The following is a 27,500-nucleotide window of genomic DNA, read 5'->3' as shown; positions in this document are numbered from 1 at the left end:
GCATTAGTTCTCCATTATCGTTCTCCATTATCGTTTATACTTCACACGAATGATAGTAAGAGTACGTAAACAGAGAATTTTTTGTTTAAACTTTCGGACGATGCTGCATTTTGAGCTGCGGCCTCACTGCAGATTCCGCTGAGATACAGGGGTTTGTGGAACAGTGTGATAAGAACCACCTTAACCTGAATGTTTAGAAGACACGAGATTCTCTTCAACCCAAAGGAAACTGAATCACACTGATTGTTCACAGTAACACTACAGCTGTGTCCCAATTCAGGGGCTGCAGCCTTTGAAGGAGGCGGTCTACGAAAGCGTGTCCTTTAAAGGCTGTGTAGACCCGCCTGTGTAGACCCGTCTGCTCTACCGCAGATCTGCGTCACGAAACGCCGCTCCTGTCAAGTTCTTTTACAGTTGTTTAAAGATGGAGAAACTTTGATTTTAGTTTTTATGTTTTCAGTTATTAGAGCTGGAGGTGTGTCTCTCTGTCGGCTCTTAGCTCCCTAAAACAGAATGAAACGTTAGCGTAAGTGTTGCTTCAGACCTCATTGGCTTTTTTAACATCTGTATTGTTCGCTATTCGACTCAGTTTAAACCCAATACTCACATTTAAAGTGTCTCCTCTGCTGATGCCATCATGTTCTTGAACCCCAGGTATACCTAGTCTGCAGTGGGATTTCTCTCTCTGCAACCTTCAGGTTGATGCCTCACTGCTCTTACAGCTAGTCTGCTGGCCACCCCAGTGGTCTATGAGCAGTCTGTCATTAGACTGGCAAGAAGAATAATGTGTGATCAGGTTCATGTGCTTCTTCCATCAGACAGGGGATAAAGGCCCAGTTCCATTTCTTATTTTTACCCCTTGATTTAAAGTGTCACCCCTTGACAATTTTGCTGAAAGTTGAAATCTTCCCTCTGAAATGGGACCCTCAAATAAAAAGAGCATCACTTCATTAACAGCTACCAGCGCTGCTCTGTAGGCGACCCTGCCAGTCTGCAGTGACAGCAGAGGAGGGTAAAGTTCAGCTCCTCACTGCTGGGCTTTAGTTACATTTAGGGCATCATACACCTTCAAAGAGGGGGCAATTATTTATTATCACCCACCCCTAATTCTTCAGTGATATGAAGCTGAAGTTATATACTCACCAGCTTGTTCAGATTTTCTTGTTCCACCTTAAATTCAAGGTTCATTTAAGGTGGAATGGGAAATTCAGCCAGCTAGCTACCGAGACATCAGCTACTATTAGCGATTTATTTATGCTTGTTATGAAGAAAACGACCTTAATACACTGAAATGGCATTAAACTAAGAAAATACAGTGGTTTTTGTAATTTTTTAACTGAGAAAATTCTCACATTGGTGGGTTTTTGGGTCGTTGTTTTTTCCTTTTCTCTCATATCACTCCGTTTGGAGTCTCTGAGAAACCTCCGTTTGGAGGGCCATGTAGCCCCAACACTTCACCCTACCCCTCTGTCTCAACAAGGATCAGGACACCCTACCCCTAGACGAGAACTCGCAAAACAGAGGGGTAGGGCTGAGTGGGAGGGGCGAGGGGTGAAATGGGACTGGACCTTAAACTGTCAATGTGTAGATTAAATAGGATTAGAAATAATTTTGTACCTACATCCATTACGGTTCTTAAGTCCATTAGGTGAGCAATGTGTGTTTTTTCTCCATGTTATCAATGTTATCAATGTTATTAGTCAGGGTGTGAAGCTGTATGTCCGGTGGTTCTTTGATGGCATGCAGTCTTAGGTAGCCCAAGAAAAATTTACCCTGGTGGGACAATAAAGTTAATCTAATCCAATCCAATCTAGCAGTCTGACAGTGGACAGAGAGTGGACAGTGAGTGGACAGCGTGTTTGCACTCTGAGCTTCAGTCTCTGAAACGAGGTTAAAGTGCAGACTGTGATACTGTCGCGGTACAGATGACTGATTTAAAAGTACATTATCTAATCGATAATTCAGTTCAGCACCGTAACAGGCTATTCAGACCTTTTCCTACTGAACTTCATCACCAACGATGACCAAACCTCCTCTGTTTACGCTGGCCGAGCCCATGTGACGGGGACTGGCCCTTTAACTGAGCAGAGGTGAACGTGGCATCGCGCAGGATTGTGGGAGCTGTAGTTTGCGCGTGTGCAGCGTGGTGCTGACTGTGCGCCGGCGCGCGGGTCTCTGAGACTACAGATCCCAGCGCTGTTTATTTCTGTGCTGTTGGCTCGGTTTGTGTCGACGTGTGTGCGGAGCGCGCAGGGCCGGAGGGTGATGCGGGAGAGCGGCGGAGGAACCGGAGGAACCGGAGGAACCGCGAGCTCTGGAGGATCTACCGGACCTGGCGGGTCAGCATGTGGCTCAGGCCGGAGGAGGTGCTGCTGAAGAGCGCGCTGAAGCTGTGGGTCACCGAGAGGTCCAACCGGTACTTCCTGCTGCAGCGGCGGCGCGGCTACGGGGAGGGCGGCGGAGGCATCGCGGGTGGGTGAACGAGAAACGGGAAACGGTAACGGGGATATAACTGGTTTATATGAGGGACCCACACAGTAACGGTGTCAACAGCGCAGTTACCACCTTCAGATGCTCACTGAGTTCAGTTCAGTTTAGCTAACAGTCAACAGGTACCGTAACATTACACTGGGACTGTTACCATAACATTACACTGGGACTGTTACCATAACATTACACTGGTACTGTGACCATAACATTACACTGGGACTGTTACCATAACATTACACTGGGACTGTGACCATAACATTACACTGGTACTGTTACTGAAGTATTACTGTTACCATAACATTACACTGTTACTGTTACCGTAACATTACACTGGTACTGTGACCATAACATTACACTGGTACTGTTACTATAACATTACACTGGTACTGTTACTGAAGTATTACTGTTACCGTAACATTACACTGTTACTGCTACCATAACATTACACTGTTACTGTTACCATAACATTACACTGGTACTGTTACTGAAGTATTACTGTTACCGTAACATTACACTGTTACTGCTACCATAACATTACACTGGTACTGTTACCATAACATTACACTGGTACTGTTACTGAAGTATTACTGTTACCGTAACATTACACTGTTACTGTTACCATAACATTACACTGTTACTGTTACCGTAACATTACACTGTTACTGCTACCATAACATTACACTATTACTGTGACCATAACATTACACTGGTACTGTTACCATAACATTACACTGTTACTGTTATCATAACATTACACTGTTGCTGTTACTGAAGTATTACTGTTACCGTAACATTACACTGTTACTGTTACCATAACATTACACTGTTACTGTTATCATAACATTACACTGTTACTGTTACTGCAGTATTACTGTTACTGTAAAATTACTATTACTGTTACCATAACATTACACTGTTACTGTTACTGCCGTATTACTGTTACTGTAAAATTACTGTTATCATAACATTACTGTTATGTTACTATTATAGTTACCTTAACGTTACTGTTGCAGATACTATTACAGTTACCTTAACGTTACTGTTACAGTTAGCTTAGCGCTACTGTTACGGATACTGTTACAGTTACATTACCGTTACTGTTACCAACACTGTTATGGATACCTTAACATTACTGTTACTGACACTGTAACGGTTAACTATAACCGATACTGTAACAGTCACCTTGACATTAATGATACTGATACTGTTGTGGTTACCCTAACATTACTGTTACTGATACTGTAACAGTTACCTAACATTACTGTTAACAATATTGTCACTGTTACTGAGAACTGTTTCTGTTGCATTACTGTTAGTGTTACTGATGACATTACCGTTAGTGATAAACTACAATTACAGTTACTATCACTGTTACTGATATCGTTACCATTACATTATTGTTATTATTACTGATAATATTACTGTTACTGATATTGTTACCGTTACTTTGCCGTTATACTGATGACATTATGATAAACTGTTACTGTTTCCAGACCACACATTACCTTTATTTTTGCTGGTAACATTACTGTTACTTGTACTGTTACTGATAACATTACCATTACCATTACTGTTACTGATAACTTGACCCTTCTGGTTGCCTTTACTGTTATTGATAACATTATTGATACAGTTACTGTCATTGATAGCGTTATTATCAGTGTTACTGATAGCATTAGCATTACTGTTGCCGTTGCCATTTCCACCTGTGCCTTTTACTACCACTGTTGCCACTAACGTTAACGTTACTGTAATTACCGGTATTGTTCATGTTTTGCGTTGCAGTTTTACTGTCAGTGTACTGTTCCGTTAATGTTAGTGGTGCTGTTACCTCTTATCATTGACTGTAAAAGACTGTGTGTGTGTGTGTGTGTCTGTTTGTGTGCGTTTGTTTAGGTCTCCTGGTCGGGACTCTGGACACAGTGCTGGACTCCACAGCTAAAGTGGCTCCATACAGAATCTTACACCAAACACCTGATTCACAGGTGTACTGGAGCATCGCCTGTGGTGAGGGGGGTGAGGGGTGGTGAGTGGGGGGTGAGGGGTGGAGGGGGGGTGAGGGGTGGTGGGGGGATGGGGGGGTGAGGGGTGGTGGGGGGATGGGGGAGTGAGGGGGGGGGTTGAGAAGGGGTTTAAGGGGGGGTGAGAGGGTGAACTGGAGGAGGACTAAACTGATCAGAGCAGCGTGGAGTTCAGTGAAAAACAGAAGATGATTCAGCCTGTAATTTTCTCAGAGGAGGAGAGAGACACTGACATCTGATCCAGACGGAAATAAAATCACACAGCAGCAGCTGTGAAAGAGGAACCGACCACAGAACCGCACGCACAATTAATCCCATCTGAATCGGCCTTAGAACATGCTTCACACATATATATATATGTGTGTATATATATATGTATATATATATGTATGTATTTAAGTACGTGTGTGTGTATATTATTATAGTATAATATACTATTTGTGCGTTTCTGTGTGTGTGTGTGTGTGTGTGTGTGTGTGTGTGCGATCGTGTGTGCAGGTGCGTCTCTGGAGGAGATCTCTCAGCACTGGGATTGGCTGCAGGTCAATGTGATGAGAACACTCTCTGTGTTCGACTCTGATGATGACATCACTAGCTTCGTCCAGGGCAAGATTCGAGTGAGACACACGATATTATTAAATTAATGTTAATAATAAAAAGTAAATAATGTAATACGATAATAATTATTAGCATAACAACAACAACAACAATACTACTACTACTACTACTACTAATAATAATAATAATAATAATCCTTCTATCTGGGAAAAGGCTCAGGGCTTTTTGGCATCATTTATTGCTTTAATTATTATTTCCTTATTTATATTATTATTTTATCATAACAAAATGTTGTTGTTTTTTCTCCAAAGTGTCATTTAGATTTTTTGATACTGATACAGTACAAAACCTTGACTTTGATACTGATTCCTTTTTATTCCTTTTCTACATTAAAACGGAGTGGGCGTGGTTTCAGTGCTGGGAGTTGGTGTATTTACAGACTGCAGAGGCCTGAAACTTAAACAGATGTATAATTTATGTGTAATTTAGACAGCCAATCAGATATCTAGATTTTGGAACAAGCGGGCTTATTGGCTCCCTGACGCTGATCAGACCGACTATTTTGAAATTTGATGTTGAATGATGTGGAATCTGGTTACTCTGTGTTAATAAAGTGATTCATTTTAACATTAAAGTATTGAATTTTAAAGCTCAGAGCTCTTTAACTGTCCTGCTGCAGTGAAGCGGTCAGTGTAGACTGTTTATTGCTCTGTGTTGAGCTCAGTGAATGTGTAATAATTATTTAATAAACATTGAATCTTACATGATAGCGTGTGTGTGTGTGTGTGTGTAGGGTCTGATAGCGGAGGAGGGGAAATCGAGCGGTGGTGATGATGAAGACCCTGAGCGCTTTCGGGAGGCCGTGTTGCGGTTCGAGCGTCTGTTCGGTTTGCCGAAGCGAGAGAAGCTGGTGACGTATTTCTCCTGCAGCTACTGGAGAGGACGAGTTCCAAACCAGGGCTGGATCTACCTCAGCACCAACTTCATCTGCTTCTACTCTTACCTGCTGGGCAACGAGGGTGAGGCGCACAGCTAGTTTAAACTAGTTTAAACTGCCTAAAACCGCTTCGTTATGCAACGTTAGATAAGTTGATAATGCTGCTGTTTTCCTAATGTAGCTACTGATTGTAGCTAAGCTGTAGCTCGTTAGCGATAGCTGATGTAATGGCTGATCAGACACTGTTTCAATATTAACGTAACCATGATTGTATAGCAGTGGTCAGCAGCTGTTAACCCAAATCCCTGCAGGAGAGTGGAGAAGGGAGGCGGAGCTAAAGGTCGTTAGCGTTGCTCTTTAATCGCAGTGTCATCGTGCTGTGTTTCCTCTCAGTGAAGCTGGTGTTTTCGTGGGATGAGGTGAGCCGTTTGGAGCGTACGTCCAGCGTGCTGCTGGCGGAGAGTATCCGTGTATGTGTGCGCGGTGAGGATCATTTCTTCTCCATGTTCCTGCGGCTCCAGCAAACCTACCTGCTCATGCAGCAGCTCGCCGACTACGCCATCACGCGGCTCTTTGACAAAGAAACCTTCAGCACGGACCACCCGCTGTCTGACCCGCTGCACATCACTCAGAGGTGCTACATACTGAACTATACTGTACTACACAATACTGCACATCACTCAGAGGTGCTACATACTGAACTATACTGTACTACACAATACTGCACATCACTCAGAGGTGCTACATACTGAACTATACTGTACTACACAATACTGCACATCACTCAGAGGTCCTACATACTGTACTATACTGTACTACACAATACTGCACATCACTCAGAGGGACTACATACTGAACTATACTGTACTACACAATACTGCACATCACTCAGAGGGACTACATACTGAACTATACTGTACTACACAATACTGCACATCACTCAGAGGGACTACATACTGAACTATACTGTACTACACAATACTGCACATCACTCAGAGGTGCTACATACTGTACTATACCGTAATACACAATACTGCACATCACTCAGAGGTGCTACATACTGAACTATACTGTACTACACAATACTGCACATCACTCAGGGGGACTACATACTGAACTATACTGTACTACACAATACTGCACATCACTCAGAGGTGCTACATACTGTACTATACCGTAATACACAATACTACACATCACTCAGAGGTGCTACATACTGAACAATACTGTACTACACAATACTGTACATCACTCAGAGGGACTACATACTGAACTATACTGTACTACACAATACTGCACATCACTCAGAGGTGCTACATACTGAACTATATTGTACTAGACAATACTGCACATCACTCAGAGGTGCTACATACTGTACTATACTGTGCTACACAATACTGCACATCACTCAGAGGGACTACATACTGAACTATATTGTACTAGACAATACTGCACATCACTCAGAGGTGCTACATACTGAACAATACTGTACTACACAATACTGTACATCACTCAGAGGGACTACATACTGTACTATACTGTACTACACAATACTACGCATCACTCAGAGGGACTACATACTGAACTATACTGTACTACACAATACTACGCATCACTCAGAGGGACTACATACTGAACTATACTGTACTACACAATACTATGCCCCACTCAGAGGGACTACATACTGTACTATACTGTACTACACAATACTACACATCACTCAGAGGTTCTACATACTGAACTATACTGTACTACACAATACTACGCCCCACTTAGAGGGACTACATACTATACACATCACTCAGAGGGACTACATACTGTACTGTACTACGCCCCACTTAGAGGGACTACATACTATACTATACTATACTATACTACACAATACTGCACAATACTACACATCACTCAGAGGTACTACATACTATACTGCACAATACTATACATCACTCAGAAGTACTACATACTGTACTATACTGTACAACACAATACTGCACAATACTACACATCACTCAGAGGCACTACATACTGTACTACACAATACCACACATCACTCAGAGGGACTACATACTGTACTGTACTATACTGTTTGTGCTTCTGTATGTTGTGCTTTACTCTGATTTATTAGTGGTTCACAGTGCTGCTCTCTGGTTTGCTGTGCTCCACATTGTTCTGCAGGGCTCTGGAGGTGCATGCGAGGAATCAGGCATTCCGGTCGTTTTTCCGTCTGCCACAGGAGGAGAACCTGTGTGAAGTTTATGAGAGTTTCCTCTGGGTTCCCTTCAGCCACTACAACACGCTGGGCAAAATCTGTGTGTCGGAGAGATACCTCTGCTTCGCCAGCCAGGATGGCAGCCAGTGCCACCTCATCATTCCCTTACGGGAGGTGAGTGACTGACTGACTGACTGACTAAATGACTGACTGAGTGACTGACAGCCTAACTGACTGAGTGAGGGAGTGACTGAGTGACTGACTGACTGACAGACTGAGTGACTGGCAGACTGACTGACTGAGTGAGTGACTGTTTTTGTTTGTAAACATTGGTTTGCACTCATACGCTGTGTGTTATAAATATTGACACTGATCTGTGTGATTGTGTCTGCCTGTCTGTCTGTGTGTGTTTTTGTGTGTTTGTGTGTTTGTGTATGTCTCTGGCTCTTTGTGTGTGTGTGTGTAATTTTGTGCATATCTGTGTCTGTGTGTGTGTTTGTGTATGTCTGTGTGTGTGTGAGTTAGGTGGTCAGCGTGGAGCTGCCTGACCGCAGCAGTCGTGCGCTGAGTGTGGGTGTTCGGGGGAAAAGAGCTTTCCGGTTTTCTGAGGTTCGTGATTTTGACCGTTTGGCTGCGACCATCCGGAGGAAGTGCTCTGCATCGTCGAGCCCTCAGCACTCCGCCAGCGCTCAGGTAACTTCCTGCTTCTGCTCCGCCCACCTGGTTCACCTTTAATCATTCACACATACACACACACACACTCACACACAGTACAGCTGGGGTGGAAATACAGGTGCATTATGTTGAGTTTGCACCTCACCTGTGATTCATCTTCCACAGACGTTGTTCATCGGTTTACTGTTGTTATGGATACCGGCCATATCCATAGCAACAGTAATGATAGGAGAAATGTAAAAATGCATGTGTGGCGTGAGAGCGTGAGATTAGACCTAAATGCATGATTCTCACGGCCAGTGCGTGAGAGTCGGCAGCCCTGTCTGCATCTGATTCATTAAACTCATAAATGATGAATCAGCTTCGGTGCATGAAATCAAGCGCCATGCCAACCAGTTCCTCATTTACATATCATTTACATAAAATATGCCCTATTTCATTTAGATGTTTCAGTAGGGAGCCAATAAAACGACAGCATTCAGTGCCTCGTGAGCCAGTGGCTGGGCTGGTAGGTGGAGTTTGAGGTGGAGCGGTGAGTGCACTGCTCCCCCTACTGACCAAACTTTATAGTGTTAAAATTACAACCATTGGAAAGAATAAAATGTAAAATAAGCAAAACAACTTACTGCTTTTAAGACAGTTGAATGATGTGATTTTGTAGAGTAAAATATCATATTTAAACGCTGTGTTATTGCAGTGTGTGACACTAGCTGTGTTTTGATTTGTTTATTTTGTGGGCGGAGTCAGTAGTATAAAACAAAAGCACAGTGTAATATCCTCAAATAGAACATGGAATAGTCGCAGCGTTTGTTTATATTAATGTGCATGTAAAAAAGGTACATCACAAATGTGCTCAAACTTCTACTTTTATTCGTATTATTGATATTATTGATGAAATTATTGATAGTAGTTTTGGTTAGTTAACTGCAAATCAGGCATTTTTTAGGTTGTTAAACATTTACACTCAAATCTGATGATCTTGATCGTACAGATACGCCAAAGATGAAACTGAAGAATAAGAAAACTGTGGGTAAAATTTGTGAAACACTTAATTCACAGTCAGATTTGACCACACAGCTTTGATGAATATGATCCAGTGTGAGAAGCACAGAAGAATACAGACCTGATGAGCAGATGATATAAAAACTGAAACACTGACCGTCTGTTTGTGCAGCTGCCTCTGTGTGATGATGAGGAGGACGTGATGGTTGGTCAGACACAGCCGGCCGTCAGCACTGAAGCTCTGATGAACGTTTTCCACCCGCAGGATGCTGAAAACCTCGACCCAAAAATGGTGAGTAACGTTGCTTCTGATGTTTCTGTGATGTTATCTTAGTGTTACCAGAGAATATGTAAAGAGGAGGATTACCGCTCTGTGACGTTCTCCGGTTTCTCAACGCTAGAAGGCGCTCCTGAGTGAGTCCAAGCTGAATGGGTTAAGATGGAGCAGTTGAGCAAAGTTTATAAGTGCTTAAACATTTTTAATATAATATAAACACTCATATCCTGAACACAGAACAGTAACGCTAACCAATCAGCACTAAGTAGCAGTAGTGCTAACCAATCAGCACTCAGTAGCAGCATTGCTAACCATTGAGCGCTCAGTAGCAGTAATGTTAACCAATCAGCTCTCAGTAGTAGTAGTGCTAACCAGTCAGCGCTCAGTGGCAGCGTTTCTAACCAATCAGCGCTCAGTAGCAGTAATGTTTGTTTATTCATTGAGGACTTGCAGGCGAGCGCCCTCTAGTTTTGCAGTCGTGTTTTTGATATAGTGGGAGAAACAGGAAGTGACCAGGCTCTCCTTAAACCAACTCTGCTCAGTTTTACCGTAATGTGGCTGCATTTTAGCTCAGTTTGGTTCAGTGTTGGTTCAGTTAATATATCATTAGTTTAATAGCTCAGTGTTAATATATCATTAGTTTAGTAGCTCAGTGTTAATATAACATTACTTTAATAGCTCAGTGTTAATATATCATTACTTTAATAGCTCAGTGTTAATATAACATTAGTTTAATAGCTCAGTGTTAGTGTAATATTAGTTTAGTAGCTCAGTGTTAGTGTAATATTAGTTTAATAGCTCAGTGTTAGTGTAATATTAGTTTAATAGCTCAGTGTTAGTGTAATATTAGTTTAATAGCTCAGTGTTAATATATCATTAGTTTAATAGCTCAGTGTTAATATAACATTAGTTTAATAGCTCAGTGTTAATATATCATTAGTTTAATAGCTCAGTGTTAATATAACATTAGTTTAATAGCTCAGTGTTAGTGTAATATTAGTTTAATAGCTCAGTGTTAGTGTAATATTAGTTTAATAGCTCAGTGTTAATATATCATTAGTTTAATAGCTCAGTGTTAATATAACATTAGTAGCTCAGTGTTAATATATCATTAGTTTAATAGCTCAGTGTTAATATAACATTAGTTTAATAGCTCAGTGTTAATATATCATTAGTTTAATAGCTCAGTGTTAGTGTAATATTAGTTTAATAGCTCAGTGTTAATATAACATTAGTTTAGTAGCTCAGTGTTAATATAACATTAGTTTAATAGCTCAGTGTTAGTGTAATATAGTTTAATAGCTCAGTGTTAATATACATTAGTTTAATAGCTCAGTGTTAATATAACATTAGTTTAATAGCTCAGTGTTAATATAACATTAGTTTAATAGCTCAGTGTTAATATAACATTAGTTTAATAGCTCAGTGTTAATATATCATTAGTTTAATAGCTCAGTGTTAATATAACATTAGTTTAATAGCTCAGTGTTAATATATCATTACTTTAATAGCTCAGTGTTAATATGACATTAGTTTAGTAGCTCAGTGTTAATATAACATTACTTTAATAGCTCAGTGTTAATATATCATTAGTTTAATAGCTCAGTGTTAATATGACATTAGTTTAATAGCTCAGTATTAATATAACATTAGTTTAATAGCTCAGTGTTAATATAACATTAGTTTAGTAGCTCAGTATTAATATATCATTAGTTTAATAGCTCAGTGTTAATATAACATTAGTTTAATAGCTCAGTATTAATATATCATTAGTTTAATAGCTCAGTGTTAATATATCATTAGTTTAATAGCTCAGTGTTAATATATCATTAGTTTAATAGCTCAGTGTTAATATATCATTAGTTTAATAGCTCAGTGTTAATATATCATTAGTTTAATAGCTCAGTGTTAATATACATTAGTTTAATAGCTCAGTGTTATGTATATTAGTTTAATAGCTCAGTGTTATAATATTAGTTTAATAGCTCAGTGTTAGTTAAATTAGTTTATAGCTCAGTGTTAATATAACATTAGTTTAGTAGCTCAGTATTAATATATCATTAGTTTAATAGCTCAGTGTTAATATAACATTAGTTTAGTAGCTCAGTGTTAATATAACATTAGTTTAGTAGCTCAGTATTAATATATCATTAGTTTAATAGCTCAGTGTTAATATAACATTAGTTTAATAGCTCAGTGTTAGTGTAATATTAGTTTAATAGCTCAGTGTTAATATATCATTAGTTTAATAGCTCAGTGTTAATATAACATTAGTTTAATAGCTCAGTGTTAGTGTAATATTAGTTTAATAGCTCAGTGTTAATATAACATTAGTTTAGTAGCTCAGTGTTAATATAACATTAGTTTAATAGCTCAGTGTTAATATAACATTAGTTTAATAGCTCAGTATTAATATATCATTAGTTTAATAGCTCAGTATTAATATATCATTAGTTTAATAGCTCAGTGTTAGTGTAATATTAGTTTAATAGCTCAGTGTTAGAAACAGCTCAGTATGATGCTGCGTTTGGCTCGGATGTGGAAAGTTCCACGGTGTATTTACTTTCTCAGAACAAGGAAACTTCATGGTGAATGTTGACGGACTGAATGCCTCACTGAAAGTAGAGAGGTGGTTCTTTACTACTGCTGTAGGTGGGAGCAGCCCTGTTGATTTGACGTCACACGCTGAATTCAGAGTTGAGTTTGCCACACCGACTTTCCGAGTAGGAATTCCCAGTTGGTGGGGTGTTTTCTTTGATTTTGAGAAATTCCAGGTTTGGTCAAATGCAGCATTAGCTCATCTTTAGCAAAATTTTAGTCCAGTTTTAGCTCAGTTTTAGCTCAGTGTTAGTTCAGTTTTAGACCAGTGTTAGTTCAGTTTTAGATCTGTTAGTTCAGTTTTAGATCAGTGTTAGTTAAGTTTTAGACCAGTGTTAGTTCAGTTTTAGCGCAGTTTTTGCTCTTAGCTGTTGTAGGGCAGTGTTAGCTCAACATTAGCCTAGTAATAGCTCTGAATTGGCTCTTCGTTAGTGTATCAGCTTGATAGTAAGATATTAACGTAATTGAACAGAAGACTGAATCATATTCAAGTCTCGTGCCGCACAGTGATGCTATACCACTAACTGTTGCCATGGTAATGCTGTGATTGGCAGCTGAAGGAGCGAATGAAGGAGCAGTCGTGGCAGATCCACTTTGCCGAATACGGTCGGGGGAGCGGAATGTTCTGCACCAAAAAGACCCGCGACCTCGTCGTGCGTGGAGTTCCGGAGACGCTCCGTGGAGAACTGTGGATGCTCTTCTCAGGTACTGTGAGTCTGTGTGGATAAAAACACGGACAGCGTTCAGACTTCAGGATGGAGCTGCTGTGTTTAGCTATGCTAATGAACTTCAGTCCCTGTTTATAGATAACAGTGAGTCACACGCTGTCAGAAACTACACAGTCAGGCCTGTTAGAGATACACAAAGAACCAGTTCAGCAAAATGTGCAGATATCCACTGGAGCTACGAGGCTAACGCTAAACATCAGTAGACTCTGTGTCAGCTCAGTGTTACTTCAGGGTTACCTCAGTGTTAGTTTAGTGTTACGTCAGTGTTAGTTTAGTCTTACCTCAGTGTTAGTTTAGTGTTACGTCAGTTTTCTGTAGTTATTCTTTATATAACATAGGAAATTGGAAGTGGCCAGACTTCTCAAACTGGCTCTAGTATTACCTCAGCGTTAGCTCAGGGTTACCTCAGCGTTACCTCAGCGTTAGATCAGGGTTACCTCAGTGTTAGCTCAAGGTTATCTCAGTGTTAGCTCAAGGTTATCTCAGTGTTAGCTCAGCGTTACCTCAGCGTTAGCTCATTGTTACCTCAGCGTTAGGTCAGGGTTACCTCAGTGTTACCTCAGCGTTAGGTCAGGGTTACCTCAATGTTACCTCAATGTTACCTCAGTGTTACCTCAGCGTTAGGTCATTGTTACCTCAGCGTTAGGTCAGGGTTACCTCAATGTTACCTCAGTGTTACCTCAGCGTTAGCTCATTGTTACCTCAGCGTTAGGTCAGGGTTACCTCAATGTTACCTCAGCGTTAGCTCAAGGTTGCCTCAGCGTTAGCTCAGCGTTACCTCAAGGTTAGCTCAGCGATAGCTCAAGGTTACCTCAGCGTTAGCTCAGGGTTACCTCAGCGTTAGCTCAATGTTATCTCAGTGTTAGCTCAGGGTTACCTCAGTGTTAGCTCAGGGTTACCTCAGTGTTAGCTCACGGTTACCTCAGTGTTAGCTCAGCTTTAGCTCAAGTGTTACCTCAGTGTTAGCTCAGGGTTACCTCAGTGTTAGCTCAGCTTTAGCTCAAGGTTACCTCAGTGTTAGCTCAGGGTTACCTCAGTGTTAGCTCAGCATTAGCTCAAGGTTACCTCAGTGTTAGCTCAAGGTTACCTCAATGTTTCCTCAGCATTAGCTCAGCGTTAGCTCATTGTTAGCTCAGGGTTACCTCAGTGTCAGCTGTGTTTGCTCGATGTTTGCTCAATGTTAGCTCACTGTTAGTTCACTGTTAGCTTAGTGTTATCTAAATGTTACCATAGTGTTTGCGCAATGTTAGTATAATGTTACCTCAGTGTCTTTCTGTGTATTACTGTGTGTGTGTGTGTGTGTGTGAGTAGGTGCAGTGAATGACATGGCCACCCATCCTGGCTATTACGCGGCGCTGCTGGACGAGTGTATGGGCAGCAGCTCTCTGGCGTGTGATGAGATCGAGCGAGATTTGCACCGTTCTCTCCCGGAACACCCGGCGTTCCAGACGGACACGGGAATATCTGCCCTGCGCAGAGTGCTAACCGCTTACGCTCACCGCAACCCCAAAATTGGATACTGCCAGGTACCCCAGCGAAGCTCAATGTTAGCTTAGAATGTGGTCTCTGTAGTGTTAGTTCAGTGTTAGTTCAGTGTTAGCTCAGTGTTAGCTCAGCGTTAGCTGAGCGTTAGTTCAGCGTTAGCTCAGCGTTAGCTCAGTGTTAGCTCAGTGTTAACTCAGTTTAGCTTAGCGTTAGTTCAGTGTTAGCTCAGCGTTAGCTGAGCGTTAGTTCAGTGTTAGCTCAGCGTTGGTTCAGTCAGCTTTAGCGTAGCGTTGGCCAAATGGTACAGTTTGCTCAATGTCAGTTTTAGCGCACTGTTTACTATGTTACTTCTGCTAGCTTAGTATTAACTCAATCTCTCTCTCTCTCTCTCTCTCTCTCTCTCTCTCTCTCTCTCTCTCTGCAGGCGATGAATATTCTGACCTCAGTGCTGCTGCTGTACGCTAAAGAGGAAGAGGCGTTCTGGCTGTTGGTGGCGGTGTGCGAGAGGATGCTGCCGGATTACTTCAACCGCAGAATCATTGGTGTGTGTGTGTGTGTGTGTGTGTGTGTGTGTTTGTGTGTGTGTGTGTGTGGGTGTGTGTGTGTGTGTGTGTGTGTCGCATGTGTAACGAATAGTAGAGTGAAGCTTATTGTGGAGCTAGCGCTAGCTTAGCGTGGAGGCTAACAGCTCGACAGACCGCAGGACAGGTTAGATTACAGTGACCTGAAGCTCCACTGACAAACCTTTAGAGGACAAAGACTGAAATCCCTGCTCGAAAACCATCATAGTCCAGTATAGCTACCAGCTTGTGTTTCGGACACTGGTATGCTGGTCAACCCTTATGACGTTCTGGGTGACCAGCTAAACTGTATGTAAACTGTGTATTTCAGGTGCTCTGGTGGACCAGGCTGTGTTTGAGGAGCTGATCCGGGACCACCTGACCGCGCTGACCGATCACATGACCGACATGTCTTTCTTCTCCTCCGTCTCGTTGTCGTGGTTTCTGACGTTGTTTATCAGCGTGCTGCCCATCGAGAGCGCCGTCAACGTGGTCGACTGTTTCTTCTTCGACGGGATCCGAGCCGTGCTGCAGCTGGCCCTCGCCGTCCTGCACTACAACATGGACAGCCTGCTCTGTTGCCATGACGACGCAGAGGCGGTCACCATCCTGAACAGGTGACCTTTAGCTAACCCCAAAAAAGCTCCACCCTTTCACCTTTGACCCCTAAAGCCCCTCCTCTGGTCCTCTGTAGTGACGAAACATTTACTCACTATTTATCACCATCATAACAGCTTAAAAAAGAGTTTATAAACTCTTCAGAATAGAAGTCTGATCATTAGAGTGTGGGTGTGTCCATAGCACAGACCCCGCCTCCTCCCCACACGCTTTACTCTGATAGGCTGTCTAGTTTTGATCATTACCTGTGTTCTCAGTGAAGGACAGTAAATGGGAGATGATCTATAGAGAGTGAGGCGCGAATCTGCTGCGCAGATTTACGTTTACATTCACATTTTTGCGTTACATTTTTTAATATGGTTTTATTAAAAAATGTCTATGACTATTTTCTCATTTTGTTCTGCAGGTTTTTCGACAGTGTGACTAATAAAGACAGTCCTCTCCCAGCCACTGTACAGCAGGCATCCGCACCAGCCAATCATAAACCAGCTCAGAGCGTTGACATCAGTGACCTCATCAGAGAGGCCTATGAGGTACAAGCACACACACACACACACACACATTTGATGGACGATAGCAAACTGGATTTTCTGTTGTTCTCTTTTTGACTCTTTTATGGTTGGGATTTTGTCAGAGTCACAGCGAACTTTACAAACTGCACACAGTAATGTATGAATTTACAGAAACTTCTTAACTTTAGTCCTAAGTTGAGATCTCACAGGTCAAAATAAGATTTTTCACTACTTTGTATTACAGAAGCGAATTTAATCATAGTTTGTCTTCTATAATCTTATCTTTCCTAGCAAGTGACAATCTATACAGAGCTGAAACATAAACACGTAATCAAAATGTTTTTGTAAAAAAGATCAAACTAAACTAAAGAGTGATAAACTATGAGTAGTGAATACTGTGAGAGCGCCCCCTGCTGTTTATCAGAGCGTCGCCGCTCCCCAGTTTCAGTCTCCATTTCCCAAACGCTTTAGCCGAGCACGCTAACGTTACTCCTCCTAATAAACAGACACACGTTCAGCTCCGTCTCCTCATTATTTACCACCATCACTGTAATATTTCATCATCAACATTAACACACGAAGGTGATCAGAGGGGCGGTGGAGATCGAGTCTGCAGCGTCTGAGATCTTTAAAACGCAGAGTTAGAAAAGAAAATCATCTCACAGTGAAAGCAGCGTTTTACAGTAGAAATAAATGGAGCTCATTATGCTGGTAGTGAACTATGCTGCTGACTCAGCTGCCTAAAAACCATAGAAACGGACCTTAAACAGAAGTTCAGACCCTGTTGGGGTTCATCCTAAAGTTAGGACAGGATTTAGGAGGTTTAGTCTAGTTAGGATGTTTGTGTGATGCTGTTTTCTTATCTGGAGTTCATGATGAGATTATGAAGGTAGGAACTGTTATTCTGGAATAGATACTGTCCGAAATTCAGTCCATACTGAAGTCGTCATGGAGACCGAACAGGTCAGATTTGTCATTGTGTGCCCTGGAGCTACATCAGAGGGGAAAAAAGACGAGAGGAAAGGAGAAACTTTTTTTATGATTACAAAAATGTGTTGTGAAATATGGAGTGTACAGTGTACAGTGATCTCATATCCTCCTATCCATGACTCAGTTACTCCATATGTGCCTCCATGGTGTCATACTTTTATTTCTCCACCTGAACAGAATCTTTCTCTCCCTGTTGATAAATCACTTTATTGTAAATTTGCATTAGTTTCTGCTCGTAGTTCAGCAATTCAGTAGTTGAATGTTTATTGTGACGGACAGTTCCGTCACTTTCAGCAAAGCGTTTCATCAGGAGTTCAGTTTTCTCAGCGTTTGGTAAAATAAACCGAATGTTGTTTTTTGGGGGGATTGAGATGCTGAACGTCTCATTGCTGAAGTCCAGGTGAGCCCAGTGTTACACAACGAGATATTAGATGAGTGCAGAGCTTAATTCCACCTTAAGTAAACAGTCAGCGCAGCTAAAGCTCCTCTAATCATCATCTGTATCACCGGTGATGCTGTCACCATGGCAACGTTTCCCCGTTGCCGCGCTCACTTAAACACGACAAGCACTCATAAACACATAAATAAATCACTCTGACTCTGTGAGTGTGTGTGTGTGTGTGTGTGTGTGTGGGTGTGTGTGTGTGGGTGTGTGTGTGTGTGTGTCAGAGGTTCGGGGACATTCGGTGGGAGGAGGTGGAGAGTATGAGGAAGCGGAATAAACTCTATGTCATTCAGACCCTCGAGGAGACCACCAAGCAGAATGTCGTGAGTACAGAAATGTTCTGCTCCCTCAGTTTAAATAAATATGAAACTGATTCTCACTGTAATTATCAGGATTCAAAACGTCTGAATAAAGCTGCATTTTTAGAATAATCTGGTATCATTATTGTAGACGTAAAATGTTATGAGCAGTTCTTTTTTCTTATTATAGGTTTTAATTTTAAACTATATTTCATTTATAAAAATTTAATCTGGAATAGATATTCGGTTTAATCTCAGTGTGAATGTGAAATAGGTGCTGGTTCTCCTTCTGTACTGTGATGTATTACTGTGATGTATTACTGTGATGTAGACGTCATATTATTGGTAAATATTATTCTCCGCCCACACAGTGACATCATCAATAATCAGAACGCACTAGAGGCGGGGCTAAGGTGATCACATATTAATGGGAGATTACAGAAAAACAATAAATGAGTCTTAAATGGTCACTTTAGACTCCAGTTGGACTTGAGGATGTTCTGATGAAGTAAAGCTTTGCAGAGTTGTATTAATCTTTGTTTATGTTTACTGATTTGTGTTTTAAATTATTAAAAGTGTTGTTGTTGTCGTTGTTGTTGTTGTTGTTGTTTAGTTGCGAGTTGTTGCTCAGGATGTGAAGTTCAGTGCTTCTCAGCTGGAGGAGCTCTATTTACTCTTTAAGGTAAAACACACACACACACACACACAATATACACACTGTACACATCTGCACACGAACACACTCACCTAGTGTTTACAATCTAAGGAAAACTCCACCCATTTTTCAAAATTCCCCCATAATTCAGTGAGTGAGGTGTAATCAGAGAGATTCAGAGTGGTTTGGTGTGAAATGGTTCAGATGTCTTTACAGTGGTGGTGATAGGAACCAGGGGTCGCCATGACTACAACACAGATATAGACATTTTATTTACTATCCAGAACCACCAGTGAACCTACACGAGTCTTCTGAGTTTATATGGAATGTTGATGATGGAAAATAGTGGAAAATCTGAAATAATAAGTTTTCTTTGGGGACTATTTTGCCTCACAGCGCCCTGCATGTATCCCTCCACCATGAATGGAGTTTAAGTTCTCTAAACTATCATAAAACAGTGTCTCAGTCATCAGGCAGTGAATTCATAACCATTTCATGTAGGAACTTTCTGTGAGGGAGCTTTTAGAGGTGGACGTCTGGTTCCTATCACCACCACTGTGAACAGTTCTGACTCGGTACGTTTCTCTAGAGCAGTTCGTGAATGGCTTTGTTCATTTCCTAATTATGCAATTATTGCACTGGCGCTGTGGTGTGTGTGTGTGTGTGTGTGTGTGTGTGTGTGTGTGCGTGTGTGTGTGTGTTACAGAGGCAGCACTTTATCAGCTGTTACTGGTCCGTCAGCAGTCCGTCTCTGCAGAATCACGACCCCAGCCTGCCGTATCTGGATCAGTACCAGCTGGGTCAGTCTCAGTTCAGCGCTCTGTTCAACCTGCTGCTGCCCTGGACGCCCAACACACACTCACACTCTCACTCGCTCGCCCGCTCGGCGTTCCGTCTGGCTGACGAGAACAGAGACGGACTCGTCAACTTCAAAGAGTTCCTCTGCACCCTGGGTGAGCCTAATCATGACCTTTAACCCTGACCTTTCAGCCCGATCTTTCACCTTCACCTAACCTTTTACCTTCATCCAGACCCTTCACCTTCATCCAGACCCATCACCTGACCTTTCACCTTCACCCTGAACTGTTATTTTCACTCTGACCTTTAAGTGACACGTCTGTGAGAATGGTGTTTGTGTTTGTTTACAGATATCCTGTATAACGGCTCCTTCACAGAAAAGCTCAAATTTCTCTTCAAGCTTCATCTGCAGCCAGGTATGATCACCTCCGCTCTGTAGATCAGTCATTACAGTAACTCCTCTGTAGATCAGTCATTACAGTAACTCCTCTGTAGATCAGTCATTACAGTAACTCCTCTGTAGATTAGTCATAACAGTAACTCCTCTGTAGATCAGTCATAACAGTAACTCCTCTGTAGATTAGTCATAACAGTAACTTCGCTATAGGTTACTCATTACCGTAACTCCTCTATAGATTAATCATTACAGTAATTCCTCTGTAGATTAGTCATTATAGTAACTCCTCTGTAGATCAGTCATTAAAGTAACTCCTCTGTAGATTAGTCATAACAGTAACTCCTCTGTAGATTAGTCATAACAGTAACTTCGCTATAGGTTACTCATTACCCTAACTCCTCTATAGATTAATCATTACAGTAATTCCTCTGTAGATTAGTCATTATAGTAACTCCTCTGTAGATCAGTCATTACAGTAACTCCTCTGTAGATTAGTCATAACAGTAACTTCGCTATAGGTTACTCATTACCGTAACTCCTCTATAGATTAATCATTACAGTAATTCCTCTGTAGATTAGTCATTATAGTAACTCCTCTGTAGATCAGTCATTACAGTAACTCCTCTGTAGATTAGTCATAACAGTAACTTCGCTATAGGTTACTCATTACCGTAACTCCTCTATAGATTAATCATTACGGTAATTCCTCTGTAGATTAGTCATTACAGTAACTCCTCTATAGATTAGTCATTACTGTAACTGCAGTAAAGGTTACGGTGCTGATGCTGTGAGTCTGTGTGTGTCTGTTAGCAGGAGCTCCGATCTGTAAGGCTTTAGGACCGTCTGCTTCTGCTCTTCCAGCTGAAGATCTCTCTGTCTCTACTCGATTTTCTGGTTAGCTGTCGCTCCTCTCTCTCTCTGTCTCTCTGTCTCTCTCTGTCTCTCTCTCTCTCTCTCTCTCTCTCTCTCTCTCTCTCACTCTCTCTTTTACTGTGTTCAGGTGTGTGTATGTTGGGGTGGGGGTGGGGGTGGGAGTGGGGGATGAGTGGGCTATTGTGTCTTTTGCCCTGTTGAACTGAAGTTGAGGGGGAAACGCCCCCCCAGTCTGAGAACGCTGCAGTAGTGAAACTGCAAAGAACAGTTTTAACATCACCACAATAGTGACATTAATTTTAAAATAGTCAGATAATTTTAACCGTGCAGAGTCGCTATGGCAACCAGAAAATTCGACTGTGTTCAATTTGCGCGTATTTAACTCGCTGGTTCTTCACGGCGTTCGGCTGTAGCTGGTCTCCTGCAGACGGCAGAAACACCGATACAGCACACATCAGTTAATTTAGCATCTTTATTGTGTTTTAAATTAGAGCTTTATTTTCACTTTTTAACGGTTCCATCATTTTAATATGATAATCCTTATCTGGTAATTACTGAGCAGTAACCAGAGTTGACTGAGAGTCACTGCGTTTGCTGTTCGAGCTTTGATTTCCGTCGCTATGGTGATTCTAAGTGTTTTTTCCCTGGTTGCTGTTTCTGCCCTAAAGCCAGAGAAGCTTTAAGGTCCTGTTTGTTGGTCAGATGAACTGAACCGAGCTGTTGATCAGAGTATCAGCGCGCAGGCCGGACAGATCAGAGCGCTGTGTACCGTTTCACAGAGTCTCTATTTTACATTAAAGAAACAATAATGAAATAATTTATTTATGAATGTAACATTCACACATGATTCCAGCTCTCAGGTCCACAGTTCTCTCTTTTACTGGACACACATTCAAAACAATTAGCCCAGACACCCCCCACCTACACCCCTGCCCCCCGAGTATCAAGGTTACGTGTGTGTGTGTGTAGTTGTACTCAGTGCTGATGCTGAGTGTGTGTGTGTGTGTGTGTGTGTGTGTGTGTGTGTGTGTAGTTGTACTCAGTGCTGATGCTGAGTGTGTGTGTGTGTGTGTGTGTGTGTGTGTGTGTGTGTGTAGTTGTACTCAGTGCTGATGCTGTGTGTGTGTGTGTGTGTGTGTGTGTAGTTGTACTCAGTGCTGATGCTGTGTGTGTGTGTGTGTGTGTAGTTGTACTCAGTGCTGATGCTGTGTGTGTGTGTGTGTGTGTGTAGTTGTACTCAGTGCTGATGATGCTCTGTGTGTGTGTGTGTGTGTGTGCGTTTGTGTGTAATTGTACTCAGTGCTGATGATGCTGTGTGTGTGTTGTGTTTAGAGAGTGCTGATGATGGAGTGATCAGGAAAAGTCCAGAGAGAGGTGAAATTTTACTGCTTTCATTTCACACATAAACAGAACACAGTCTACAGAGGAACACCTTCTTTATATTAACCTCTCTCTGTGTCTCTCTCTCTCTGTCTCTCTCTCTCTGTCTCAGGTCGGGGGAAGGTTGATCTGCAGGAGTATCTGAAACAGTGGCAGGACGAGTTACAGAAGAAGGAGGAGAACATAAAAGATCTTCCCCGGATCAAGCAGGTAAACGTGCGCTCACTCGTTCGCATTTCTCCTCCTGAAGAGTCCTGATCCTCTGTTCATCATACGCGCCAGCATTAACGCAGCAGAACACTTCAGACACATGAACACATCAGCACATCAGCATGTGGAGCAGCAGGTCACTGATTGGTCCACACGGCGTCGTATCACTGCCTGCGTCGCTGCTCGGAGCCTCTGACGGTGCTGAGACGTGACTGAGGGATTATATCATTTATTAATGTGGTATTACAGCCTGTTCAGCTGGTCTTTGTGAATATTTTAGTGTGTGAGATCCATTGAGGTCGGTTATTCCTGGAATGCCGCAGTTTTGTCTGCAGAAGTTCCAGTTTCTGGAAACTGCAGCAGCACAGTGTCCATGTTTCACAGCTGTGGAGAGGAGAGGTTCTGTAGAAAGGATGGTGAACTGCAGTGAAGCTGTGCACACTGAGGTGTTCACTGATGGAGACTCTGTTCCTGAAGAAGAAGCTTGCTGATCTTCTTCAAAGCTGGAAATGATGCTTCCTAGCAGAGGTCTGTGCGGGAATGTTTTTTCCTTCCCACTTCCACAGAAAATAGGAATAATTTCTCCTGCTCCCGCCTGCGCAGTCCTGTCAAGGCGAACTGACCTCCAATATCTGACACAGTCTAATCACAAACACAACTCTCTGCTGAAATAACACGGCAGTCACGGTCATCAGACTCACTGTGAGGAACTTCACCAAACTCCATTTATTCACCATTTAAACCATTTCTCTCTCTCTCGTCTTTTCCGCTCCGTTTTACCTATCTTTTGCCTGATATGTGGACCGAAGTGTCACGCTGTCTCCTTCTGACCAATTAGAGAGCCCAAGTGGACTAAGAGGGGGTGGGACTTCGCACAGCAGCCTCTCTGCTCACTCGTTTGGCTGCCGGTGGTTATGCTGCTCTGTTTATTATTACAAAACGGATAGTTCCGGTCCTAAAATCTGATTGGCTGAGCCACGTTCAAAGCCATTGTAAAATTGACATACCACTCCTATGACCGCCTCACAACAACTGAACTCTGTATTACTGCGCCACGGCACGAAAAAAAACCTTGTGCTGTTAATGGAATAATCTTTGACTCTCATGCTGCTCACATGGATTACAGAGTATATTGACAAAGTAAGAACCCATTTTTTGTTTAATCTGAGAGGCATCTTAAGTTCTTAACTAGAACTAGGCTGGTCAGCTAGCTATCAGGGCTAAAACATGGCCAATAACCTAAACAACTCCATCATTAATATCACAGGTTTGAAGTACTTACTGTATGATTCACTGTAAAACTGCAGTATAAAAGTCTAAAAAATGTCAATTAAATGTTTTACATGCTTCAAATTTCTGTTTGTCAGAAGTCGCATCAAACCCAGACTGAATCCCAAACGGCTCCGTACTCCCTAAATAGTGTTCTAGCTATGAAAGTTTAAAATTCTAGCTTCTACAGTCAAACAGTGCATCATGTATCGAGTGTGGATGAGTCTGAGATCCAAGTGACTGTTTCTTAGCTGTATTTTGCTCTGTTGGGCTGCAGGATCCAGTATTTAAACTACAACCTAGTGCACTATGTAGGGAGCAGGGAGCCATTTGAGATTCAGCCCCAGTGTGAGCAGAGGTGCGTGTGGTCCCAGTGTGGATTGGGGCTAAATAAGACTCGGTGGTAATTTGGTGACCGAAAAGTTCTTATAAAGCAAAGGTTTCTGCGTTAAACAGTGCTACATTTCACAATCAACAGCACCACAATCCCCAGCATGCACTGCAACGTAATTTCCGCTGACAGCCCTCCTAACAACAATCTATGGGACAGCAGCTTTCTACCCAGTTGCACACGTCATATCACCAAACACACCAGCTGCCGTTCAACCAACATAAACACTATAAACACTCCGCAGCTCAGAAACTGATCCAAAGAATTAATGAACTTTCAGAAAGAAAAGATGTGAGGTGTGGAGGCCAAACACACAGGTAGGTTTAACAGACCTGCATCCTGGGGACATTTAAAGAGATTTAATAGTAATCTGTAGCTCATGAAGCCTAAATATATCAAGTATTTATTATATTTGAAGGTTCACTGTAAGTGGCTATATTTTGCTGTTGACATATTAAAATATAAACGCTCTCGGATTTGTTGAGATTTTTTAATATGGCCCTTTTAGTAGTTGAGTTTGACACCCCTGCTCTAAAGGAACAACATTTCCTGGCAGAATGCTTATTTATGTCGATTATTATTAATAGAAACTCAAATAATTTTCTGAACAGTTGTGTATTTTATCATGTTTCATGTTGGCCGGCATTTTATAAATGATTTTATAAAATCAGGAGTCCGCGCGAGTGCAGACCTCGACTTCATAGGCATCTGAAAGATGGTACATTTGTTATGGGTTTTCTCTCTTTGAGTCTTTCTCTGCCTTTCGAATCCTCCACCCGTTCTGCAAACTCCACTGTTCTCCAGCGTTTCTTCAATATGACGTTCAGCAGGGAAAGGCAGAGCGGCTGCGTGGTGTCTGAAGGAGGAGACGCGTGAGCAGCAGGCCGGCTGGTCCGTCGTGGGTCGCCGAGATCTGTGGAGAGATCCAAGTCTCTGTCGGAGTCATTAAGTGCAGTGAATGGACGGATGCGAAGGCTGAGATGAAGCCCGCCTTCTGGACAGCAGATTGGCAGGTCCAGAGCCCCCAGTCTGTGATGACCTTGATGGGGGGGCTGGGTGTGATTACTGTTATTGAGGCCTCTGTGACGTGAGGCTCTTCCGCTCTACCCCAACATGACGAACAGCCTTATTCAGTGATTCTTCTCCTCCTCCACAGATGGTACAGGGGCGTGTGGACACTCTGTAGGGGGATCTGTCCTGTCCAATCAGATCAAACGAAGGGCGGGTCTTCAGTGTCGGTTGCTGTAGCTGAGTTAGACTCAGATGTATAATTTCAGAAATCATAGTGGAAACACAAAGCAGCTTTCTTTTTAGTTTATCTTGTTTTAATAGGAGCACCACATTTGCATATAAGTGCATCTTCACACCTGAACGTCTGAACTAAGGTTCATGTTTTCGTTACACTCTCTACGTTTGATCCAGTTAGTTTTGGTTTCTAATTGCAGTTTATCGAGCAACTAAAGAACTCTGCATGACACACCTGTGTCTTGTCGTCATCACCCGCGTAGGCTGCGTCTCCCTCTTCTGGACATTGATTGGTTTGTAGAGGTCAGTTCAGCGGGCAGCCTTTTCCATTTGAATGTAGAAAAATGAATGTATAGATTAATTTTGTTGCCTCTAAACTACCTTTTATATTCTGCTGCTGCAGTTTCTTTGTCTTCAGGTGGCTCTGCTCTCTCATCCTGTCATATCCTCTCTCTCATTCTCAGAGAAAATAAGGGGTGAGTTTTAGCTTTTGTTGTGTTTTTTCTCTTGTTGACTTTTGACTTTTCGTCGGACCAAATCACAGTTAAATATCGGTCTCCTCCCCGTAAGTTACTGCGGCTCATTTTTACTTCTCTTCTGGTTCTTTTTCTTCCTCTGTTGTTTAACGAGTGATGATATCCTGCCTAAACTTTCTATAATTGATCCAAAAGTCTGAGCCATCCAAAAAAGTGTTTTCACACCGCAAACGAGCTGAACTGTGAAATATCAAACTCACTGTCAGCACAGCTGATTGACGGTTACGACCCTGTTGTTGGGAGACGTGCAGAGAGGAACAGTTTAAAAAAACAGTGTGAACATTCAAGACAAAAGACTGTGCAGTTCATCGCACATTGTCCTCAAAACCTGCAATGTGAACCCCCCTTACTTTGTCTTACCTGAGTACCCCCAGGGCAGGGGGGACAGTGCGTCTCTGTCATACTGATGTGCCCTGATTTGGACTAAATCACTCAGGTAACAAGGGCGCTAGTTACCGTGTGACCACTAAGGGGCAGAGCAGGACTGCTGGTGCCAGGGAGGCTGAACAGATAGGGGAGACTAACACTACTGTACTAACAGTACTGTATACTGTATACTGCATAGTGCACCAGTGTATACTGTGTACTGTATATTGTATACTACATCAGTATTTTCTGTATGCTGTATACTGTGTGCTGCTCCTCGTCAGTAGTGTACAATACAGTGTCTTTGTGATGATCCAGCTCAGAAATCCAGTTCAAACACTTCCTGAATCTGTAGAGTCGCCCTTTCCATTCCAGCTTATCACGAGATCATACGACACTCACATCCGGAGTTATGAGCCTATGAAGAGGGGCTGAGATACACGTCATCTGCCTCTCACCGTGTGGAACTGTTGGATTGGAGTGTCCGTCTACATTCTGTGTGAAACTGACCGAAGAACGCTCAGGAAATCACTAAGGACTGACCATCACGCCGGAAACCCTTCATTCTTCATTCAGTCCACATCGGAGACTCATGTGAAATGGCGTGCAGAGAGTTTACAGCTGCTGAAGTTGTTGCGGCGGTTTTGGAAAGTAGTGATGAGGAAACATTTACATCTAATATTTTATTCATACATTCTGCTACTTTAGTGATCCTGAGACTTTGGTAAACACATTTCAAGCACCAAAGCAGTTTGTCCACATCAGCAAAGCTGTTTTCACAAGAGATATTAAGAATTTCTAAAACCGGACTACATTTTTTCAGCTTTAGGGCTGAATTATCTCTGTACGCGGTGCTCCAGGTCAAAAGGGCCTCATTACAGAGAGCTGAGATTGTTCTGAATGTTTTGAGATATAATATGTGGCTATTATGTCGTATGAAAATACCTTTAAAGGTGAATTTAAGAATATATGCAAC

General features: G+C 42.1%; 1 protein-coding gene across 4 annotated transcripts in view; it reads left to right on the top strand.

Moving 5' to 3' along the window:
• The first annotated feature begins 2,212 nt into the window (after window positions 1-2,212).
• Window positions 2,213-27,500, top strand: part of tbc1d8b (TBC1 domain family member 8B) — a 25,929-nt gene continuing 641 nt past the window's right edge. Inside the window, exons 1-20 of one of the 4 annotated variants that reach the window (XM_036580066.1) lie at window positions 2,213-2,472; window positions 4,387-4,497; window positions 5,010-5,128; window positions 5,863-6,088; window positions 6,400-6,640; window positions 8,182-8,389; window positions 8,741-8,908; window positions 10,065-10,184; window positions 13,322-13,472; window positions 14,807-15,021; window positions 15,405-15,522; window positions 15,872-16,157; window positions 16,565-16,691; window positions 18,330-18,428; window positions 19,018-19,086; window positions 19,766-20,012; window positions 20,208-20,273; window positions 21,068-21,148; window positions 22,460-22,501; window positions 22,620-22,717. In XM_036580066.1, the coding sequence (XP_036435959.1) occupies window positions 2,346-2,472; window positions 4,387-4,497; window positions 5,010-5,128; window positions 5,863-6,088; window positions 6,400-6,640; window positions 8,182-8,389; window positions 8,741-8,908; window positions 10,065-10,184; window positions 13,322-13,472; window positions 14,807-15,021; window positions 15,405-15,522; window positions 15,872-16,157; window positions 16,565-16,691; window positions 18,330-18,428; window positions 19,018-19,086; window positions 19,766-20,012; window positions 20,208-20,273; window positions 21,068-21,148; window positions 22,460-22,501; window positions 22,620-22,717 (2,919 nt within the window). In that variant the 5' untranslated portion in view covers window positions 2,213-2,345. Of the gene's footprint in view, window positions 2,473-2,492; window positions 2,613-4,386; window positions 4,498-5,009; window positions 5,129-5,862; window positions 6,089-6,399; window positions 6,641-8,181; window positions 8,390-8,740; window positions 8,909-10,064; window positions 10,185-13,321; window positions 13,473-14,806; window positions 15,022-15,404; window positions 15,523-15,871; window positions 16,158-16,564; window positions 16,692-18,329; window positions 18,429-19,017; window positions 19,087-19,765; window positions 20,013-20,207; window positions 20,274-21,064; window positions 21,149-22,459; window positions 22,502-22,619; window positions 22,718-27,500 lie in introns of those variants that run through there. The other 3 variants (XM_036580065.1, XM_036580068.1, XM_036580067.1) reach the window with 3 other exon arrangements.

The sequence above is a fragment of the Colossoma macropomum genome, unplaced genomic scaffold (assembly GCF_904425465.1).
Source record: "Colossoma macropomum unplaced genomic scaffold, Colossoma_macropomum, whole genome shotgun sequence".
In the NCBI taxonomy this organism is placed as follows: Eukaryota; Metazoa; Chordata; class Actinopteri; order Characiformes; family Serrasalmidae; genus Colossoma; species Colossoma macropomum.
Note: the sequence above shows the minus strand (reverse complement) of the source record. Positions and strands in the feature narration are given on the sequence as shown.